General features: G+C 43.4%; 1 protein-coding gene across 1 annotated transcript in view; it reads right to left on the minus strand.

Moving 5' to 3' along the window:
- The window catches only part of slc41a2b (solute carrier family 41 member 2b), a 99,508-nt gene that overhangs the window by 28,642 nt on the left and 50,528 nt on the right, over nucleotides 1–20,338 (minus strand). Inside the window, exons 9-10 of the mRNA XM_083632311.1 lie at nucleotides 12,056–12,187; nucleotides 11,631–11,779 (exon numbers count right to left, since the gene is read on the minus strand). Coding sequence (XP_083488437.1) covers nucleotides 11,631–11,779; nucleotides 12,056–12,187 — 281 coding nt within the window. The remainder of the gene's footprint in view (nucleotides 1–11,630; nucleotides 11,780–12,055; nucleotides 12,188–20,338) is intronic.

The raw sequence follows: 20,338 nt of genomic DNA on the forward strand, positions 1-20,338 counted from the left end.
CAAAAAAAAGTTTATTGATCCCATTTTCCGTTCTTTAGTTATGAGCCGGAGAAGATAGGCTGTTTTGAGCAAAAAGACAGATTTCAAATTATAAGATGAGATATTCAGCCTTTTGTGAAATGCAGCATTTCAAGCACATTCACTGACGCTAGCTAATATTTTCTGATGTAGTGACGTGGTGTAGTTCTGTGGAGCCTGCGTGCCCCACCCCCCTCTCCCCGCCTCAGCTGCAAACTCCTCCCCACACGCACCCAGTCTCTGTTTTTGCCCGGGCGGCTCCCGGGCGGCTCCCAGCGCGACAAGGAAATGCCAAACGGGACTGCAGGGATAGGTTTGGCCCTTCGGCGTCGGGTGCTGCCTTTCTGGCGGGTAGTCGTGTGGAGAAACTATATGCAGACAGACAGACAGAGGCAGAGGAGCTCAGTTGTGTGCGCGGATTGACTGATGTTCGCAGCCCGACGTCAGCTGCAGACAGAGCAATCTATATGGCTCTGGCTGCAGCATGCATCGGCTTCTCTTTGATCACGGCTTTTTGCTGCAGTTTTCCGGACCTTTCTGTAATCTGGAGAGCTGTCAGGGTTGGTGTCGGAAGACATGTGGATCTATTCGTGGGTAGTTGATGGCCTGTGATCTTTGCAATGAGTTTGTTCATATCAAATGTGGTAACATTAACAGTAAAATCTATGAACTGGCTGTCCGGAATCAGTCTGATATACCACTGGTATGCAATGTCTGTTGCGCAAAAGAGATGTGCGGGCCTGATGTGTATGTTTCCAGTCAGAAAGGTGTTTGCTTTGGGGAGGGGTCTGTAGGTACTATGGACACGCAGGATAAATTGCTTTATGATTCTTTAAAACGAAGGGGACTAAACATCTTTCATCTGAATGCAAGGAGCCTGCTGCCTAAAATAGATGAAATCAAACGGCTATCAAAGAGCCTGAATGCTGCTGTGATAGCAGTGACTGAGACATGGCTCGATAGTTCTATTGAGCATGCGGAAATTGAACTTCCCGACTTCAACTGCTATCGGAGGGACCGCAATAGAAATAGTGGTGGCGTGTGTTTTTTCATAAGAAATTATTTATTGTTTAATCCACGGCCTGATCTCCAGAGGGAGGAGCTAGAAGCTGCGTGGATAGAGATTTTACTCCCTAAAACAAAGCCCTTAATAATAGGTGTCTGCTATAGACCTCCAAAGCAAAGTGATTTTTATGAAATGTTAGAGAAGGTCTGTGCTGAAAGTAATGTCTTAATGGAGAGGGAATGTCTTATTTTAGGAGATTTGAACACAAATGTATTATTGCCTGCTAGTAAAAACGGCCTAGTTAAAAATCTCAAAAACTTCTGTAAAGTTTTTGGGCTTAAACAACTTATAACCGAACCAACTAGAGTAGGTCCAAACAACCAGTCTATTCTGGACCTGATACTGGTTACGGATAATGAGAAGATCTGCCAGTCGGGGGTCCTGGACATTGGTCTCAGTGACCATAAAGTTATATTCTGTACCCGAAAAATTACTAGATCCCAGTTAAATCCTGGTAATCACTGCTCTGTAAAGCTAAGATGCACTAGGCAGTATACTAAGGAGGCATTTGAGCAGAAGCTTACTGAACAAAATTGGTCTGTTGTCTTTGAAAGTAATGATGCTGATAAGGCATGGGATTCATTTAAAGGTATTTTCTTAGAGGTACTAAATATTGTTGCACCCATGAAAGAGGTCAGACTTAAACAGAGAAGTGCCAAATGGATGACAGCAGAAATAATAGACCTCATTAGACAGAGGGATGGCAACTTAGCAAAGTTCAAAAAGTCTAAACTTAATACTGACCACGAAAGATATCTTCAGTGTAGAAATCAGGCTCAATACAAAATACAGAAAGCTAAGTCTCAGTACTACACGGATGCAGTTGCAGAGAATGTGCATCAGCCCAAAAAACTGTGGAAAGTCCTCAAAGATATGGGCTCCACAGGAAAATGTAATACAAAATCTTGTAGTACTGGATTGAACAATGATGGCAAAATGTGTTTTGATAAGCATATCATTTCTAGGCAGTTTAATTCTTTTTTTACAACCATTGCTGCAAGCCTGGTCTCCAAACTACCAAATGGCTCAGGGAGGTTTGGTTTGCCTTTTGTGAACAGTTTTTACCAAGGTAAAAATGTTACTCCTAACACCTTTGAGTTGAAACCTGTCTCAGTGGAGAAAGTTAAGAAAATGTTGTCTTCATTGTGTCCTAGCAAAGCAACTGGGCTGGATCTGATCCCAGCTAGGTTCTTGAAAGATAGCGCAGGTGTTATTTGTGAGGTCATAGCTTACATTCTTAATTTATCATTAAAATCAGGAAAAGTTCCTGCTCAAATGAAAAAGTCAAGAGTCCTCCCCCTGTTTAAAAAGAATAGCAGGTCTGACGTAGGAAACTACAGACCCATATCGATTTTACCAACCATATCCAAGTTATTGGAGAGAGCTGTGTTTGATCAAATGGAAGAGTATATGATCCAGCACCACCTTCTGTATGATTTCCAGTCTGGCTTTAGAGCAGCCTATTCCACTGATACCTGCCTCATCCACCTCTGTGATTCCATCAGACAAGAAAGTGAAAATGGTAACTACACTGGCATGGTATTATTGGACCTACAGAAAGCGTTCGACACAGTAGATCACTCTATACTTTTATCCAAACTTCAGAGTATGGGATTTGGGTCTGCAGCTTTAAACTGGTTCAAATCTTATCTCACAGGGAGAACCCAGCTCTGTGATGTTGAGGGGACCCTGTCTGAACCCATGAGTGTCACCTGTGGTGTGCCGCAGGGTTCAATTTTAGGGCCTATTTTATTTCTCATTTATGTTAATGACATGCCAGCGGCAGTAAAATGTAAACTTATTTTGTATGCTGATGACTCTTCCCTACTAGTGTCTGGGAAAGATATCCATGATATTGAGATCACTCTTAGTAGGGAGTTAGAAAATGTAAGGGAGTGGCTCATTGACAACAAATTGTCACTGCACTTAGGCAAAACTGAGTCAATTCTGTTCGCCACTAAGCGTAGGCTGCAGAAGTCGAGCAAGATAAAGGTTACATGTGAAGGTACTGAAATCGTCTCACAGGCTTGTGTTACGTACCTTGGGATCACTCTGGATCAGTCTCTCTCAGGAGAGGCTACTGCTGAGAAAATATTATCAAAAAGTGCCAGTAAACTCAAGTTTCTGTATCGCAGAACAAGGCAGTTTGATATTACTATTAAAAAACTCCTTGTAACAGCACTGATACAGTGCCACTTTGATTTTGCCTGTTCAGCTTGGTACAGTGGTCTGAACATGAAATTACAGAAGAAGTTGCAGGTTATGCAAAATAATATAATTCGTTATTCACTGAATGTTCCTCCTAGGACACATGTAGGTGGAAACAAATTCAAAAAGGTGGGTATGTTGCCTGTTGAGTTTAGGATTGAACAGCTAAAGCTAAACCATATGTATAACATCATCAATGGTACTGCCCCCATGTATCTGGGCTCACAGATAACAATGGTCCATACCCAGCATGGTCACAACACCAGGGCTAGTGTGCGCTCATGCAAGGTACCACGAGTGAATAGTGTAGCAGCTCGAAGCTCCTTTTTTTATACTGGGTCCTTGCTGTGGAACAGCCTTCCCCTAGGTATCAAGCTGTCAGAGTCGAGAGGTGTCTTTAGAAGGCAGGTCCGGGATCATCTTTGGAGTAAAGTGGCTAGCTAGAGGACAGGTTTTGCCGCCAGCAAAACAGTGTTTTTAATTCGTGATATTGTTGTTTTTGTTCTTGGATTTGGTTCTCTGAAATTGTTGCCGATTTTCATGTTTTTGTTTTGTTATTTGTTTTAATGATTTTAGGTGTCTGGTTACGGATAAGAAATGGTATATTGATTAGAAATTGTATATTGATATGACTGACTTTTTACATGTTATGTGTTGTGCGTTCTGTCCTACAACAGCAGGGACCATGTTGGAAATAAGTGTTCTCACTTTAAAGGAGAATTTCGGTTTTTTTGAACCTGGAGCCATTTCCTGGCATTAATTATGATTTGGCCAGTCACCTAGCGATGTCTGCAGCGTTTCTGGGCGTCCTAGCGTTGTTTTGAGATCAATATCGTCCAAGTCAGTCGTAAAATGGAGTTGATTTGGGGCCAAGTGGTAGCCTGTATTTCCTGCATCTAAATAGCTATTTTTCTTCCCGTTTTCGCCACATATCGCCGTAATCAGATCCGTCAACATCCAGCCGAGTGTTATTTCACCCCAGGCTGTTTCCTGGACTGCACAGGGATCAAATTACCTCAAACGTGATCTAGGTCACCAAGTCTCGTGAAGTCCCGCGATACTTTCCTGACGACTGGCCAAATACAGGCAGGACGCTTTGCGGTCGTGGTTTTAGCGTAACCTATGTGGGGTTTGGCGTAACCTATGTGGGATTCGAAATAACGAAGGTTATGCCATGTGATGAAGTTGTTTTTTTTATGCTGGGGTTTGGTTGCTGATATCCTGGTGCTTTGTGACACCGGCTGAACAGAAGGTGTGTCCACATGAAGTGCTAATGGGATCAGTGAACACATCCGGATGGAGAGAAAGTGGAGCCGTCTTCTGACAACGGCCACATCTAGCCAGAGGCCAACAATCACATTCAAAAGCACATTGTGACATCAGCAGGCTCTGCGTTTGGATAAGTCTTAAAGGGACATTCACCCTAAAACAACATTTTGCCCTAAAAGTCTTTTTTGTATTTTTGGAGCGTAAAGTCAATTATTTGTTAGTAAAATCAACAGCTGCTTAAACTATACACATTTAATCTAATTAAGATATACTATAATTAGATCTATTTAGCCGAGGAAACAAGATAAAAAATGCCATTAACGGAGCATGCTTGCTTGTTTTCAGCAACATCTTACACCACACTCTCACAGGTTCAAATGGGTGCTGTCCGGTACAATCAAAAACTTTATTTTGTTGGTCACTGACTTGTAGATGACTTTATTTATTTATTTCAGATTTCCCCCCATTTTCTCTCCAATTGTACTTGGCCAATTTCCCCCCCCATTGTACTTGGCCAATTCCCCCCCCCCCCCCCCTACTGCCCCGGCCGCTGCTCCACACTCTGCCGATTTGGGGAGACCCGAGACTAGCACCATGCTTCCTCCGACACATCCACACTTGCCAGCCGCTTCTTTTCGCCTGACAGGGGGAGCTTCACTGGCAGGACGTAGCACATGGGAGGATCACGCTATTCCCACCAGTTGCCTTCCACCCCGACCAGGCGCCCTGACCAACCAGAGGAGGCGCTACTGCAGCGACCCGGACACATACCCCCAATCCGGCTTCCCACCAACCAATCGTGCCTGTATGGACGCCTGACCATGCCGGAGGTAACACAGGGGTGTGAACTTGCGACCCTCGTGTTGGTAGGCAGGGAATCTACCGCTACACTACCCGGACGCCCAAGGTAATACCTTATTCCGGGGTATTTGAAAATAGCAAAGGTACAGTATCTGTTTCATTACTGTCATAAAACAATTCTGCTGTGCAATGTGTGCATATAATAAATTCCAGAGTGTTTGTCCAGCACCACTCTCTGCTGTGTGGTATGAAAGTGATGACAGAACATTTGATAAACAATCTGTAATTTGTAAAATAACCTGTCAAAAAAGACTACCTATTCAGAAGAGAGTCAAGCGACCATAATCCCATGTCATGTCACAGCTCTTCCTGAGGGACAATATGCCGTGACTAGACAGAGTAGAATAGAAAACCGACATCTCTCTCTCTCTCTCTTTTTGTCTATCTCTCCTGCGGTCTCTCGGTCTCGCTCTGTATGTGCGTGTGTGTGTCAGAAGGGAGAATTAGAAAAACAATGTGCACCCGGTCGCGTTTCTCTCGGTTAGCAGCTAGCATGTGCCAACTCTCACAAACCACATGCCATGGCTAAGCAATGCTTTAACTTCATAATTCACTCATGAGTCTACAAGTAAACTGCAGCTACCTTGTGGTGGGAAACGGTAAAGCAGCGGCTACATATTTTTTCAAGTGATTTTTAATCAGACGTAATACCGTATAAAGGGGTGAAATTTGGGGAAGGTTTAAACGTTAAACCTTCCCCAAACTTTAAAGGTATCAAAAATTGGATATCACCCAACCCTAATTGACAGTGATTGTTGATGTAAAGGAGTGTTGCCACTTTCCCTTTGCCGGCCGTTCTGAGGATTCAAACCGGCAACTGTCACAAGTCCACCACTCTAGGGGTTTATGTTCAGAAATCAAGACGAACTGTGAGAGAATAGTAACGATATACATTAATTCTGTTTTGGGGTGGATTTTCACCTAAAGAATAGCCTAAACAATAAATAAACAGGTGGAATTTAGCTTGCCATGAAAAGGCTCACATTACACCATGTCCTAGTTCCTCAGATTAAACGTATTAGGCAAAAAATTATATCACCATATATAATGTATTATTGAGTCTATTAATTAGTGTGTGCTATTCTGTCACTTGTCTTGTGAAATGCACCGTTAGCCGAAGCAGATGAATCACTCGTATTGTTTAATTTTGTTGCAAGCTTGAGCGAACAATTATTCCCAATCACCTTGCTGCTATAAAGCCGTCAAGAAACCACGGCTCGAAGCTAAATTCAGGTAATTTCTCAAACACCTAAAAATCGAAAAGGCAAAGAGTTGACTTGCATCCCACTAAACGTGGTAGCCAACAGACTGCTCAGTGCCTCTGAATCCGATGGCATTATGCTGTGACAGAAGAAGTATCGAGGCTATCTTCTCACCCTGGCAGCCACGAGTGCCTGTCTCTGTCATTTGAAGTGTTATCTAGTACCGAAGCACCCTTAAAAAGCTCTATCGGCTACAGAATTAATTGATTTGGAAAGACTCCAACTCCACAGTGGCCAGCATTACATACTAATGTTATATGTCTGCAGAAGACATTTAAGGCACCCCTTTACTTTCCACTTAAAAACATACCGGAGAGGCTTCAAGCAAAGCAAAACATCCAATGCGTGCACAAAAACACATCACCCAAATTCCTTAAATTCCACAAAGTTAAGACATGTCATGGCACACCTGAAGAAGTGAAAGCAGTCATTCATATTTCAAGCCTCTCCTTCCGTAATTGTCCGTCTTAATTGCCATCAAAACAGTTAAAGAAAACGCACAGATGTCAGATTCCGTCAGGCAGTACCAGAAATCAAAGCGCTGTTGGATACACAGGATACACACACCTGGTTATTAGTACTTCCGTAAGAAGGCAGCACGTCTTTCAAAGGGACTTATTCATATTCTCAGTCACTAAGTTCATCAAAGGCTCAAAGGCTGACGTAAATCACAAAATTTCTTCCGAATAAATATGCAAAGCAACGGGATCAACAAGATCATTTCATGCAGAACTGCTTTTTCAAGTTGAGACTTAAAAATGCAAACCCGTATTGAATAGACACGGCTTACAGCGAGTTATGTTGGCAATGGGCACGTACAAAAACATCTTTACAAATCAAGTGAAGACATCTGTTACAAAATGAGATAAAGAATTCAATATGTGTGTGTGCGCACGCGCGTGTGTGCCGTGGTGTGTGCCCTTACAGAAAAAACACATGAGGTTCACATGTGTCCACATGAGTTTCATGTGTCCACATGAGTTTCACATGTATCCACATGTGGTGAAACATGTGAAAACATGTTACATTTCATATGTGAAAACATGTGGAACACATGTGAAGCATGTGCTTTGCCCATGGGAATTGTGTGGTTTTGAAACATTTTCACATGTGGAAAACATGGTATCACGTTATAACATGTTGTTTATTGTATAGCAACATATTTTCCATATGTGGATCACATGTGGAAAACATTTACATGGGTTTGACATGAAATCACATGGGAATTTACAAACATGGGTTTCACACATGTGAAAATGTTCAAAAACCACACGCTTCCCATGGGCAGAGCACATGTTTTCACATGTGAAATTTCATATGTGTGCAAAATCACGTGATCACATGACATGTGAAGTTCATGAGGTTTTTCTGTAGGGGGGCGCACACGCACGCACACACACACACACACACACACACACACACACACACACACACACACACACACACACACACACACACACACACACACACACACACCGTTCTCCTCTTATCTCCTAACTATGGAACATAGTTCTAGTCATTAGCCATCTTGAAAACCTTGGTTACAACAACCATTAGGATAGGATTCAATAGTCTATTATAATGAAACAGTCAGTGATAAACATCAGCTATGGAAGGTTATGAAGGGCTTGGGAATTAATTGCTGCCTGAAAGTTATTAGTCAACATTTCAAAAACACAGTAACTACAGTATATCTGCAAAGACATCACTATTTTGTAAGTAAAAGTCTTATTAAAATGATAATGTGTGATTTCAGGACAGCAATCATTTTATGAGAGCAAGGGCCATTTTATTATTAACATAATTTTTTTAATAATACTGTAGCTAATTTTTTTAAAGCAGCTACGAGCAAGATTTTCGATTGTTATTAAACAGTCTAAATTTAATATCAATGCATCACATCTTACCTCTAATAGTAGACGAGACCAACGCAGAGTAGTCTCGCTTGAACCCCGAGTGAATCGGCGAGTGTTGTCTTGATGTTAGTCTGTCTGCGGCCGGGGCAGATTAGGAAGTGAAATGAAACGGTTTGCAGCAGCCACTTTGGCCATAACCACAAAATAACTTCCAAAAAACCTGTTAGAATATAACGAGAGATGTTCGCGAGAGTATGCGTGGCGTTCTCCTTGTTTATGGTATGTTGCTAGGCAGCGCGAACGGGGGAATGCAGGCAGCTGCGTTTCACTTCCAGGTTTCACTTCCGGGTTTAGCCGGTCCGGCGGTAAGGAGAGAGAGAGAGAGCCCCCTGTTGACGCGAGTTTAGACAGACACAGACTTAAGAGAGCAATCTCCGATTCACACGGCTTTGGTCTCAGCTACTATTATAGGTAAGATGTGATGCATCAATATTGTAATTATACTGTTTAATAACAATCGAAAATCTTGCTGTAGCTGCTTTAAAGGAACACTCTGCCCATTTTCAACCAGCTTTGTATCATTAGAACATCAGTAGTATATCAGAAAACTGTAAACGGTTTTGAAGTCTGTCATTTAATGTGACAGTTATTGAGTGTTAAAGTGTGGACCAGTGACATCACTGGTCCACACTAACTCAAATTAATAACTCATTAACTCAAATCAACTCTCAATAACTGTCAAACTAGATGAGTGATGAATAGTTTGACAGTTATTGAGAGTTGATTTGAGTTAATGAGTTATTAATTTGAGTTAGTGTGGACCAGTGATGTCACTCGTCCACACTTTAACTCATTCAGGGCCAAAGATGTCTTTGACGTGTTATCAGGAATAGCCCAGAGGGCCAATGACGTGTTTGACGTGTTTTTGTTTTTATTAGTGCAGCGCGTAGTTCAAACACTTCCCCAGCCTGTGACATGTTATCAGGTCCCTAGCCTCAAAGTCAAGCCGACAACATGCGATCAAACACATACCGCAGCTGTTGTTTTGAAATGAGCAGGAGGAAAAACAGAGAAACGCGCTTCCTTGTAGAGAGGAGAAACGCCATTGAAACGCCCCTCGGCGCGCTGCACTGCTCGCCTTGCTGCAGGGCGAACCTGGATTGAGTTGTTCGCAGTAGTCAAACCTGTGACGAACATGATCGATCCGGTTCCAGCGCCTGGTCCCAAAGCCAAGCCGGACCCGTTCCTGTGTCGTGTCGCAGCATTCGTCCCAGCCCGAACGAGAGGAGGAAAACGAGCAGAGGCAGAGGAGGCTAGACGCTGATCTCAAACCAGTTTGGTGTTCCCCTCCTATGCTAATTTGCGGGGGAAGGAGGTGCGATCCAGCAGCAGCTGTGGACAGAACTCTCTCTCTGTGTGTGTGTGTGTGTGTGTGTGTGTGTGTGTGTCTGTGTGTCTGTCTGTGTGTCTGTCTGTCTGTCTGTCTGTCTGTCTGTGTGTCTGTCTGCACACTCACTCACACTGAGTAAACTGTATTGTTGAATGTAAAAAAAGCACTTCATGTATATATATATATATATATATATATATATATATATATATATATATATATATATATATATATATATTTGTCATTTGTGTCATAATGAATAATATTTACATGTCTGATGTCAATACAGTTCAAAATAAAAGAATTGAGAGCGAGTTCTGCCTGAGATTGTGTCTTTTACAAAAATTGCCTTTTCTGCTGTTTCTCTTCTCCGAGAGACCTTTTTGGTGAAAACAGGGTGTATATAAATGGCTATAAGTAGAGTACAGAACATGCTAAAAGCTCACTTTTTTTTTCCTGGTGAACCCAGAGACGTACATCTTCATTTTGAGGTATTGCAAATCACTTTGGTGCTAATAGATAATTTACTGTGGGTCTTGAAAGATGACCAACAATTATGAAAATCTTTGGCCTGTGCTAAATATTGGCAGTCCTAAACTGGCCATGAATGAGTTAACACTCAATAACTGTCACATTAAATGACAGACTTCAAAACCGTTTACAGTTTTCTGATGTACTACTGATGTTCTAATGATACAAAGCTGGTTGAAAATGGGCGGAGTGTTCCTTTAACTGCTTTAAAATAGAACAGACTATAGAATATGATTAATCCATCTGCTACTGCTTAAGACCCTTGGTTACAAACAGTACCATACGCATCAATAACATTTCTATTAATGGAATGATGAGCAGTAAACGTCAGGTAGTTTATCTGTTCCAAAATGGATATAGGCTATGGCATTTGGGAATGTACAGTAACTGCACACATAAGTGAACACGTGTTGGAGTGAAAAGTATTCCTGTGCTCACCTGAACCTTCACATACATGTGAACGCGTGTTGGAGTGAAAGTCTTCCTGTGTTCACCTGAAGCTTCACATACATGTGAACGCGTGTTGGAGTGAAAGTCTTCCTGTGTTCACCTGAAGCTTCACATACATGTGAACGCGTGTTGGAGTGAAAGTCTTCCTGTGTTCACCTGAAGCTTCACATACATGTGAACGCGTGTTGGAGTGAAAGTCTTCCTGTGTTCACCTGAAGCTTCACATACATGTGAACGCGTGTTGGAGTGAAAGTCTTCCTGTGCTCACCTGAACCTTCACATACATGTGAACGCGTGTTGGAGTGAAAGTCTTCCTGTGTTCACCTGAAGCTTCACATACATGTGAACGCATGTTGGAGTGAAAGTCTTCCTGTGTTCACCTGAAGCTTCACATACATGTGAACGCGTGTTGGAAGTGAAAGTCTTCCTGTGCTCACCTGAAGCTTCACATACATGTGAACGCGTGTTGGAAGTGAAAGTCTTCCTGTGCTCACCTGAAGCTTCACATACATGTGAACGCGTGTTGGAAGTGAAAGTCTTCCTGTGTTCACCTGAAGCTTCACATACATGTGAACGCGTGTTGGAGTGAAAGTCTTCCTGTGCTCACCTGAAGCTTCACATACATGTGAACGCGTGTTGAAGTGAAAGGCTTCCTGTGTTCACCTGAAGCTTCACACACATGTGAACGCGTGTTGGAGTGAAAGTCTTCCTGTGCTCACCTGAAGCAGAGCAGCGGCCAGGTAGACGGCCATGAAGATGGGAGTCAGGGTGGTGTGGCCGCTCTTCATCAGGTGGATGGTGTAGAGGAAGATCAGGTGACCTGGGATCACCAATAGGAGGAGCACCTGAGCAGAACGGTGATTGGCTCCTGAGAAAATATGTGGAGGAGATAGAGGAAGGAACATTAAAGTCACAATGAAACCACATTTTAAGAGAGAAGTTGCTTCCTTAATGTGATGGATTTCCTATATGCCCCGCCCCAACAGGATATTGGTGGCGTCCCGCCACCATTAACAAATGTCAACATATTCAAAATGATTGACTGCATTGAACTAAAACAATGGGTGCTGCTTCTCCATGATATCCAAATCGGGCGAAACTGGCTGATATCTGACTTTAATAAAAAGGCATTATCAGCAGTTACCTGTACCGCAGAAGGTGCGGCAGGGGTAGTAGCATCCCTTGGCCTCCTCAGGAACCTCACCAGGAGCGCTGTGGAAATGCAGATGAGTGGAGATCCTGCTGGACTGAATAGCCACCAGATTCCCCCCGATACCTGGAGACGACAGACAAGGACAACAGGTCTATGGTTGCAACACAGTCATAAGAGGGTAAGGTCAAGTCAATGACACCACTAGAGAAGAGCAACTTTTGAGCATAAAAAAAAAGCCAGCTCTCACAGCACAGGAACTCTGAAGGTTGACACAGTTCTGTGCTATAGACATTTTAATCTGAATTGATTAAGCTTTTTTTTACGCATTTGTTTTTTGCAACAAAGCAGTGATGAATGAATGGAAACAGCTTGAAAAGCAATGAATAAATATTGTGGGACAAAACAAGAGAGAGAGTGACAGAGTATGAGAAAGATCTTTTTCTGTTAGAGTTTAATTAACATCAAGCAGGGGAACACTCGCCATGAGAATGTGGCACGCCATCTGTACCGGGAAGAAGCGGGGCCATTTTGCATTCAGCAACAGCGGCTATCACTCACTTTCCCTTAGGCAAATAACACACAGGAAAACTTCCTCTGTCTTTCATCATCGTCGCCGCAGTCTGCGGACTAGCTGGCATCGAGCCAGCACAGGATAGCTCGCGCATAAACACCAAAGTTCCAGACAGTTGGGCACAAAGCAGCTCGCGAGAGGAGGAAAAGGCTTTGCTCAGAGTTTGTGCCTCTATTGTTGTCAGAAACCATGCAGGGGAGAACTAAGGAATGCTAGATGAGTAGGATTCTTCCTGGAGCTGAACAATTAATTGGGGGGGAGAGAAAGAAAATCACAATAAGAACTTCTGCAATTAATTTCTCAAGAAAAAGTTGTGTCCAAAATGGATTCATACAAAAAGTGTTTTAGAGCTGCAGGTAATCTTTGATCCATGAATCAAGTCCGATATTGGTGAAAACCTTTAATTAGACACAAACTCAGATTGACACACAATTTTATTAAACAATGTTTTTGTTTTTCTGTAAACAATGTTAAAGTTCTAAAAAGTTGTGACAAGAAAAACCTGCATTTGCAATATTGTGATCCTTCAGCCTTAACTCTTACTTCAGAATCATAAAACATGGTTGCAGTTCGGCGGGTAAACAAATCCAACATGTGCACATCGTGGTCAGCTGAGTGACTGAAGCGGTCATGTATATGGGGGGAGAGGGGAAGGGGTGTGGGTCTCTGTGTTCTCCCCTCACAGCCATGCTTGTTGTTGTGGTGAGTCAATTAAATTAGACCCCACATCAACCTCCGGGCGATGGCCACTTAATTCAATCTATCGTGGCCCTTTTGGCTCCCTGGTGACAGTTTATTGGAGCATTACCAGCAGGCCCGGGGGCTTCCAGACAGACATAACTTCACACTGCCCCACCCGCACCCCCGCTCTTTCCCCTTCCTCTCCCACCCGCACCCCCGCTCTTTCCCCTTCCTCTCCCACCCGCACCCCGGCTCTTCCTCCCTCCTCCCCCCTCTTGCAGCATCTTCCCTGGTGCTTCTTGTCCAAATTATGAAGTCCACTGGTGAGGGGAATCCAGGTCAAAGCCATTAGCCCTTATTGATTTGCCATATTAAATCAATACCAACCACAAAGGAGGAGATGCAGATAAGAAGCGGACGAATTACAGAAGGATGAGACGACTGAGAAGTGGATTGTGCAAAACTCAATATCAGTAAGGTGTACATTCCGTGTGCTCAGGGTACATGCAGGAATTCTGAAGTTAAATTCAATACCTTTTAATAAAGAAAAAACATCGCATGGATGCATAACTGGGACGTATCCTCAGTGATGTACCCTGGGGTCATAGGATGTTTCGGGTCTCGCAACATCATACACCCTCGCCCAGGTGACCCAGCCGGGGCTGGCCAAGCCCCAACTTACGTCCCAGTAGCTACCCACGGTCAGCCCTCCAGGAAGGGTCGAAGGTGGTCACGCGGTCAGGGCCACTCAATCCGCTGCTCCGGAACTACTCTGCCGGGACCGGAGGAGGGGGAGGGCTCTGGTACGTAGAGGGACCGGGCTCTGTGGGTTGCCACCCAGCCGGACTCCTCCCCCGTCTCACCAGGTCTACGACCTGTGCGCTGCACCAGACTCCCCCGCTCCAAACATCTCATTCCGAGGTGATGGTATCTTGGTGGACACCATGCAGTACCAGTACTAGGTGGCACTGCAGTCTCCACTTGTGGCTTGAATGGCCCTCCTAAAAGGCCTCTCGTGGGTTGTTGGGCTTCTTCCTCACGGAAGACGCAGGCTGGGGAGCTAACCCATACTGCTACCTGGGTGCCGTCCCTGTTCCGGCTGTCAACTGACTCTCCAGTAGTCACTAGTCTTTCCTGGTTGTCACGTAGTCTATTCCTATGAGTCACTGGCTAAGCCAGGCTAACTAATAAAGAAAAAACATCGCATGGATGCATAACTGGGACGTATCCTCAGTGATGCACCCTGGGGTCATAGGATGTTTCGGGTCTCGCAACATCATACACCCTCGCCCAGGTGACCCAACCGGGGCTGGCCAAGCCCCAACTTACGTCCCAGTAGCTACCCACGGTCAGCCCTCCAGGAAGGGTCGAAGGTGGTCACGCAGTCAGGGCCACTCAATCCGCTGCTCTGGAACTACTCTGCCGCGACCGAGGGAGGGGGAGGGCTCTGGTACGTAGAGGGACCGGGCTCTGTGGGTTGCCACCCGGCCGGGCTCCTCCCTCATCTCACCAGGTCTAGGACCTGTGCGCTGCACCAGACTCCCCCGCTCCAAACATCTCATTCCGAGGTGATGGTATCTTGGTGGACACCATGCAGTACCAGTACTTGGTGGCACTGCAGTCTCCACTTGCGGCTTGAATGGCCCTCCTAAAAGGCCTCTCGTGGGTTGTTGGGCTTCTTCCTCACGGAAGACGCAGGCTGGGGAGCTAACCCATACTGCTACCGGGGTGCCGTCCCTGTTCCGGCTTTTTAATGCCTTTTTAAGATCTTTTCAATATATTTTAAGACCTCAATGCCACTTTCGTCACATCATTGATAGGGGTGTAAATCATAAGTTTCATCATGATACGATATTATATAGATTCTTTGGACAACAATACGATATTTGCTGATATCACAAAGTCTGCCATGATACGATTCCGATTCAATTCAGGGGTCTGCGATAGATATGAGACGATATCATAATGCCCATTTAACACAATAGCTACAAAATGTAATACCTCCTCAACTGGTGATTAAGACTTTTTAATAAAGTTTAATAACTGATGCTGTTTGAAGAAGAACGGACACCCACATACTGTCTTCACTTACTCAAACAGGAGTTTAATACAACGTTTCAGTACAAGACCTTCATATACTTGAAAAATACATTTTTCAAGTATATTCATTTCATATTCTTGAAAAAGGTCTTTATATACTTGAAAAAGGTCTTGTACCGAAACGTTGTATCAAACTCCTGTTTAAGCAAGTGAAGACAGTGTGCAGGTGTCCCTTCTTCTTCCAAGTGCATCTACACCACCTGCCACAAGACCTCTCAGGTGTGCAAAAGACTTTGTATGGTCGTGTATGCTGTTGAAATGGACTTTGAATTTGAAAATCTGTAAAATGCAAACAGCCATGATAGTGAGAATTAATTTTAATTAATTTGCTGCTGCTGATGCAATGACCCGCCTTCCAACAAAGTTTTTTCTTTTTTTCAATATTTTATTTTCAGTTTTCAAAACATCAACAAACACAAACTCAGACACAGGGAAAGAAGGAGAGAAAAAAATGACATTTCAATGTTACAACATAGTGCTACCAGCTGCTAGAGGTGTCCATGTGCTTCCAAGAGATGTCATATATGGGATCCCACGTAAGGGGTTAATGAAAAACCAGCTGGGCGAGTCTCAGCGGTCGCCCCTAACCTCATCAAGGTAGGCCAAAAACGGGTCCCAGATAACCGAAAACTTTTTAAGTGAGTTGGTCCGTAGGAACCTGAGTCTCTCCATTCGTATAACGAAGGTCATGTTCGTCAACCACGGCTCAAAAGAAGGAGAGGGGGACTTCCATTCCTGCAGAATTACGGTAGTTTATTGGCGACAATAGTCCCCTGTGTCAGAGACTGTTGCACAGCTGTAGGAAAGTTCAAAGAGGACCCTGAGCAACCAAAGATGGCGATTTCTGCCTCTGGCTGAAGGGTTATTTTGTAGGCCTTAGAATACCAGACAAATATTTTAGCCCAGAAAGCCGCCAATGAAGGGCAGAACCAGAAGGCATGAGACAGAGTACCCTCTGACACCTGTCACACAGTGGTGAGACAGACGGGTAAATCCTGTGCAATTTATGTTTAGAATAGTGAAGACGGTGAGTGACTTTAAACTGGATCAGTTGGTGTCTACTATTAACTAAGCAGAGTTGCACCACAGACTTACTCCTGTCCCATATAATGTCAGATGAGTCAATGCCAAGTTCGCCCTGCCATTCCTCTCTACCTAAAATATATATATATATATATATATAAGATCATTTTGGGGGCATTTTTGGCTCTATTAGACAGGACAGTATATATATATATATATATATATATATATATATATATATATATATATATATATATATATATATATTTATAAAACGGCTCTCTCAAATCAAGCAATCTGATTGGTTCACAGCCATTGTATAAATCCAATAACCCACTCCAATAACCCATGGCCATGGGTTATTGAGTTGCCATGGCAACTCTTACTAAAAGGCTTTGGTTACCTCAAATGACAGTGTAGAAAAAACAAATGGCGGAGACAGCTGTCAGATCCTTGTGAATCGATCTTCGCTTATAACTTTACTAATACTTCGCAGAAAATTATGTTTTGTACAAGAATAGACGCGGGCTAATGTCTTAACCCCTCTCTCGCGCGCCCTCACTCTTAACCCCGCATTTCTAAATAAGACGTAACGTTAGTTGGTGTCGGCATACGGCTCTGGTGTCGGGCTTTGCAAAAAGCTCTCAGCTTCTCAGCAAGCGCCAGGATTGGCCAATGTCAACTTCAGTCTCCAGAACGATCCAATCAAATCACCCGCACGTCTATCTTCTTGCTAGAGGTCCCGCCTTACAGTAGTGTTTCAACTGACTCTATCAGAATACCATGCCAGTCGGACTTATAGTATTATTATTATATTTATATTATCATACTTGGAAACCGTTTTATAAAAGCAATATAGCACTCGAGCAGCGTGTGTTGTGGCATATATCCCGCTGCTCAGCAGTTATCCCACGAGGCCGCAGGCCTCGTGGGATAACAACTGATCAGCGGGATATATTTGCCACAACACACTGGCTCTCATGCTATATTGCTTAAATATATATATACTGTATATATAGCACCGTATATCTCTCTCTATATATAGAGAGAGATATATATCTCTATATACTATCTCTCTCTCTCTCTCTCTCTCTCTCTCTCTCTCTCTCTCTCTCTCTCTCTCTCTCTCTCTCTCTATATATATATATATATATATATATATATATATATATATATATATATATATATATATTATATTTAAGATTATTTTTTGGGCATTTTTGGCTTTATTAGACAGGACAGTAGGCAGACAGGAAAGGTGGGGAGAGATAGGGGGGTGGTCTGCATGCCCGCCCGCTCTCATCACATCTTCCCTTCTCTCCTCAAGCTTTTTTTTTATTAGTTTCGCTTATTTGGACAGTGCTAAAACAAAGATGTAAAGGGATCAAACAAACCCCGGTGAATTAAATTAAGACACATTTAAATGCCAAAATAAAGCAAACGGGAAACTGGAAAAAGCAGCCTCCAACTGAACATAGCAAATGGAATTTCAAGGAAACCTGGCATTGCATGGTGAAACTGTATTTAAGGTATTTTAATACTTTTTAGAGGCCTTAAATTTAGGTGACTTCTGTTGAAAGAGTTTTCTCTCTGTTTATTTATTTTCTTTTTGAGCTCTACACATCTCCTTTCTAATCAGACCATCCCAACAGCATCCTCTCACAGCTCCCTCTGCCCTCTCGCCAGATGCTTTCTTGTGCAAGACTGTATTCTCACTCTTGTTCCAATAGAGGTAAATAGCTGAAATGCCCCAGGCCAGATGTACGGTGCATTTTAAACAGCTGAAATGCACCAAAGCCCGCTTCACTGAAGTATGTCGCATTTTACAGCTGAAATGCACCAAAGCCCGTCTCACTGGAACAACAGAGGTACGGTGCATTTTAAACAGCTGAAATGCAAGAAACTCATTCTGCAGGAATGGAAGTCCCCCCTCTCCACCCTCTTTTCAGTTGTGGTTGGCAGACATGATCTCTGTTATACGGATGGAGAGACTCAGGTATCTGAGAACCAACTCACTTGAGAGATTTCTAACCATTTGGGACCCATTTCTGGTCTGCCTTGACGAGGTTAGGGGCGTTGGGTGACTCGCCTGATTGGCCTCTCATGGACCCTCTTGTGTGAGATCCCATACATAGCGTCTCTTGCGGGCACGTAGACACCTTGTGTGACTGGTGGCACCACATTGATATTGGAGTGTTGATATGTTTTGTTTTGTTTGTTTGTTTTTGTGTATAATGTATTTTTTCCCTTTCTTTTCCCGTATCTGAGTTTGTTTGTTTTTGTTTGTTGATCTGGAAATTACAAAAATAAAATATTGAAAAAAACCAGCTGAAATGTACCAAAGCCCGCCTCACTAGAACAGAGGTACGTTGCATTTTAAACAGCTGAAATGCACTAAAGCCCACTTCACTAAGGTATGGTGCATTTTAAACAGCTGAAATGCACCAAAGCCCACTTCACTAAGGTATGGTGCATTTTAAACAGCTAAAATGCACCAAAGCCCACCTCACTGCAGCAAGTCTCCTGATCCATGAATAACATGTTGTAAATCAGAGACAGTTGAAAAGGTATGCTGAGCACATTGAACACTCAATGCAATAGAACCCGTATGCACAGACAGACACACGCACAATTCCCCAGCTGTTTTGTGCCCGAGATACATCTCGATGGAAAATCAATTAGAGACAGAGAGATCATCTTCCATCTCGTTAAACGTCTCTCATTAATGCAGTTTAATTAAAAGATTATCTGTTGTTGTCGAGGTGCCAGGGCCCTGGCTGGCACCCGTGGCCCACCAACAATGGGAGACGGGCGGTGAGAGGAAATGGAAGAAGAGCAGCTTTATGAGGTGGAGACAGACGGACAGATGGACATACAGACAGACGGACAGGCAGACAGACAGACAGACAGACAGACGGACATACAGACAGACGGACAGGCAGACAGACGGACAGATGGACATACAGACAGACAGACAGACAGACAGACAGACATACAGACAGACGGACAGGCAGACAGACGGACAGATGGACATACAGACAGACAGACAGACAGACAGACAGGCAGACAGACAGACAGACAGACAGACAGACAGACAGACGGACAGGCAGACAGACGGACAGATGGACATACAGACAGACAGACAGACAGACAGACAGACAGACAGACAGACAGACAGACAGACGGACATACAGACAGACAGACGGACAGACAGACAGACAGACAGATGGACAGACAGACAGACAGACAGACGGACATACAGTACAGACAGATGGACAGTCTCATTATTTTTGACCAATTATACTGATGACATTTTAAGATTTAAACTTTCTTCATCCAGGGAATTTTGACTGAGCACACTTCCTTTTTTGTAGCAACGCCCAGCTTTCACATTCACTTCATACACATTCACACCTGGGAGCTGAAAAGTATGAAATATATTGACACTATGGCCTGCCATCTATCTTCTCTTTACATATTTGGTTTCTATGTCAGCTCCAAGGGTCACAAATTGCATTAAACCGAGGGGATAATAAAGGCAAACAGCAATACAGTATGGTTTCTGCTTTCTGTGGACTGTAACAATTTAATGGTAGTTCTCCTGCCATCTGGCTGTTGGAAATAGCATAATTACAAGCTGAGCTCACATGAGTGGGAATTTTCCATGATACCCAAGTTGCTGAGATGTGACTGAAATTATGGCAAAAGTGCTGCTTAATAAAACATCTTTTCGTAAATACATTAATTAAAACATCAGTTAGACAACTCATTAATATAAGCACAGTCTTCTACTGTTCGCAACTGAGCAGCTCCATTGGAGCCGTTAGGGGTTAAAAGAAAAATCCACCCAAAAAACACTTTAAAAAGCAGCTGTTGGCGAATTACTTTAGAGTACAATT

The sequence above is a fragment of the Poromitra crassiceps genome (assembly GCF_964638095.1).
Source record: "Poromitra crassiceps genome assembly, chromosome: 2".
NCBI lineage: Eukaryota > Metazoa > Chordata > Actinopteri > Beryciformes > Melamphaidae > Poromitra > Poromitra crassiceps.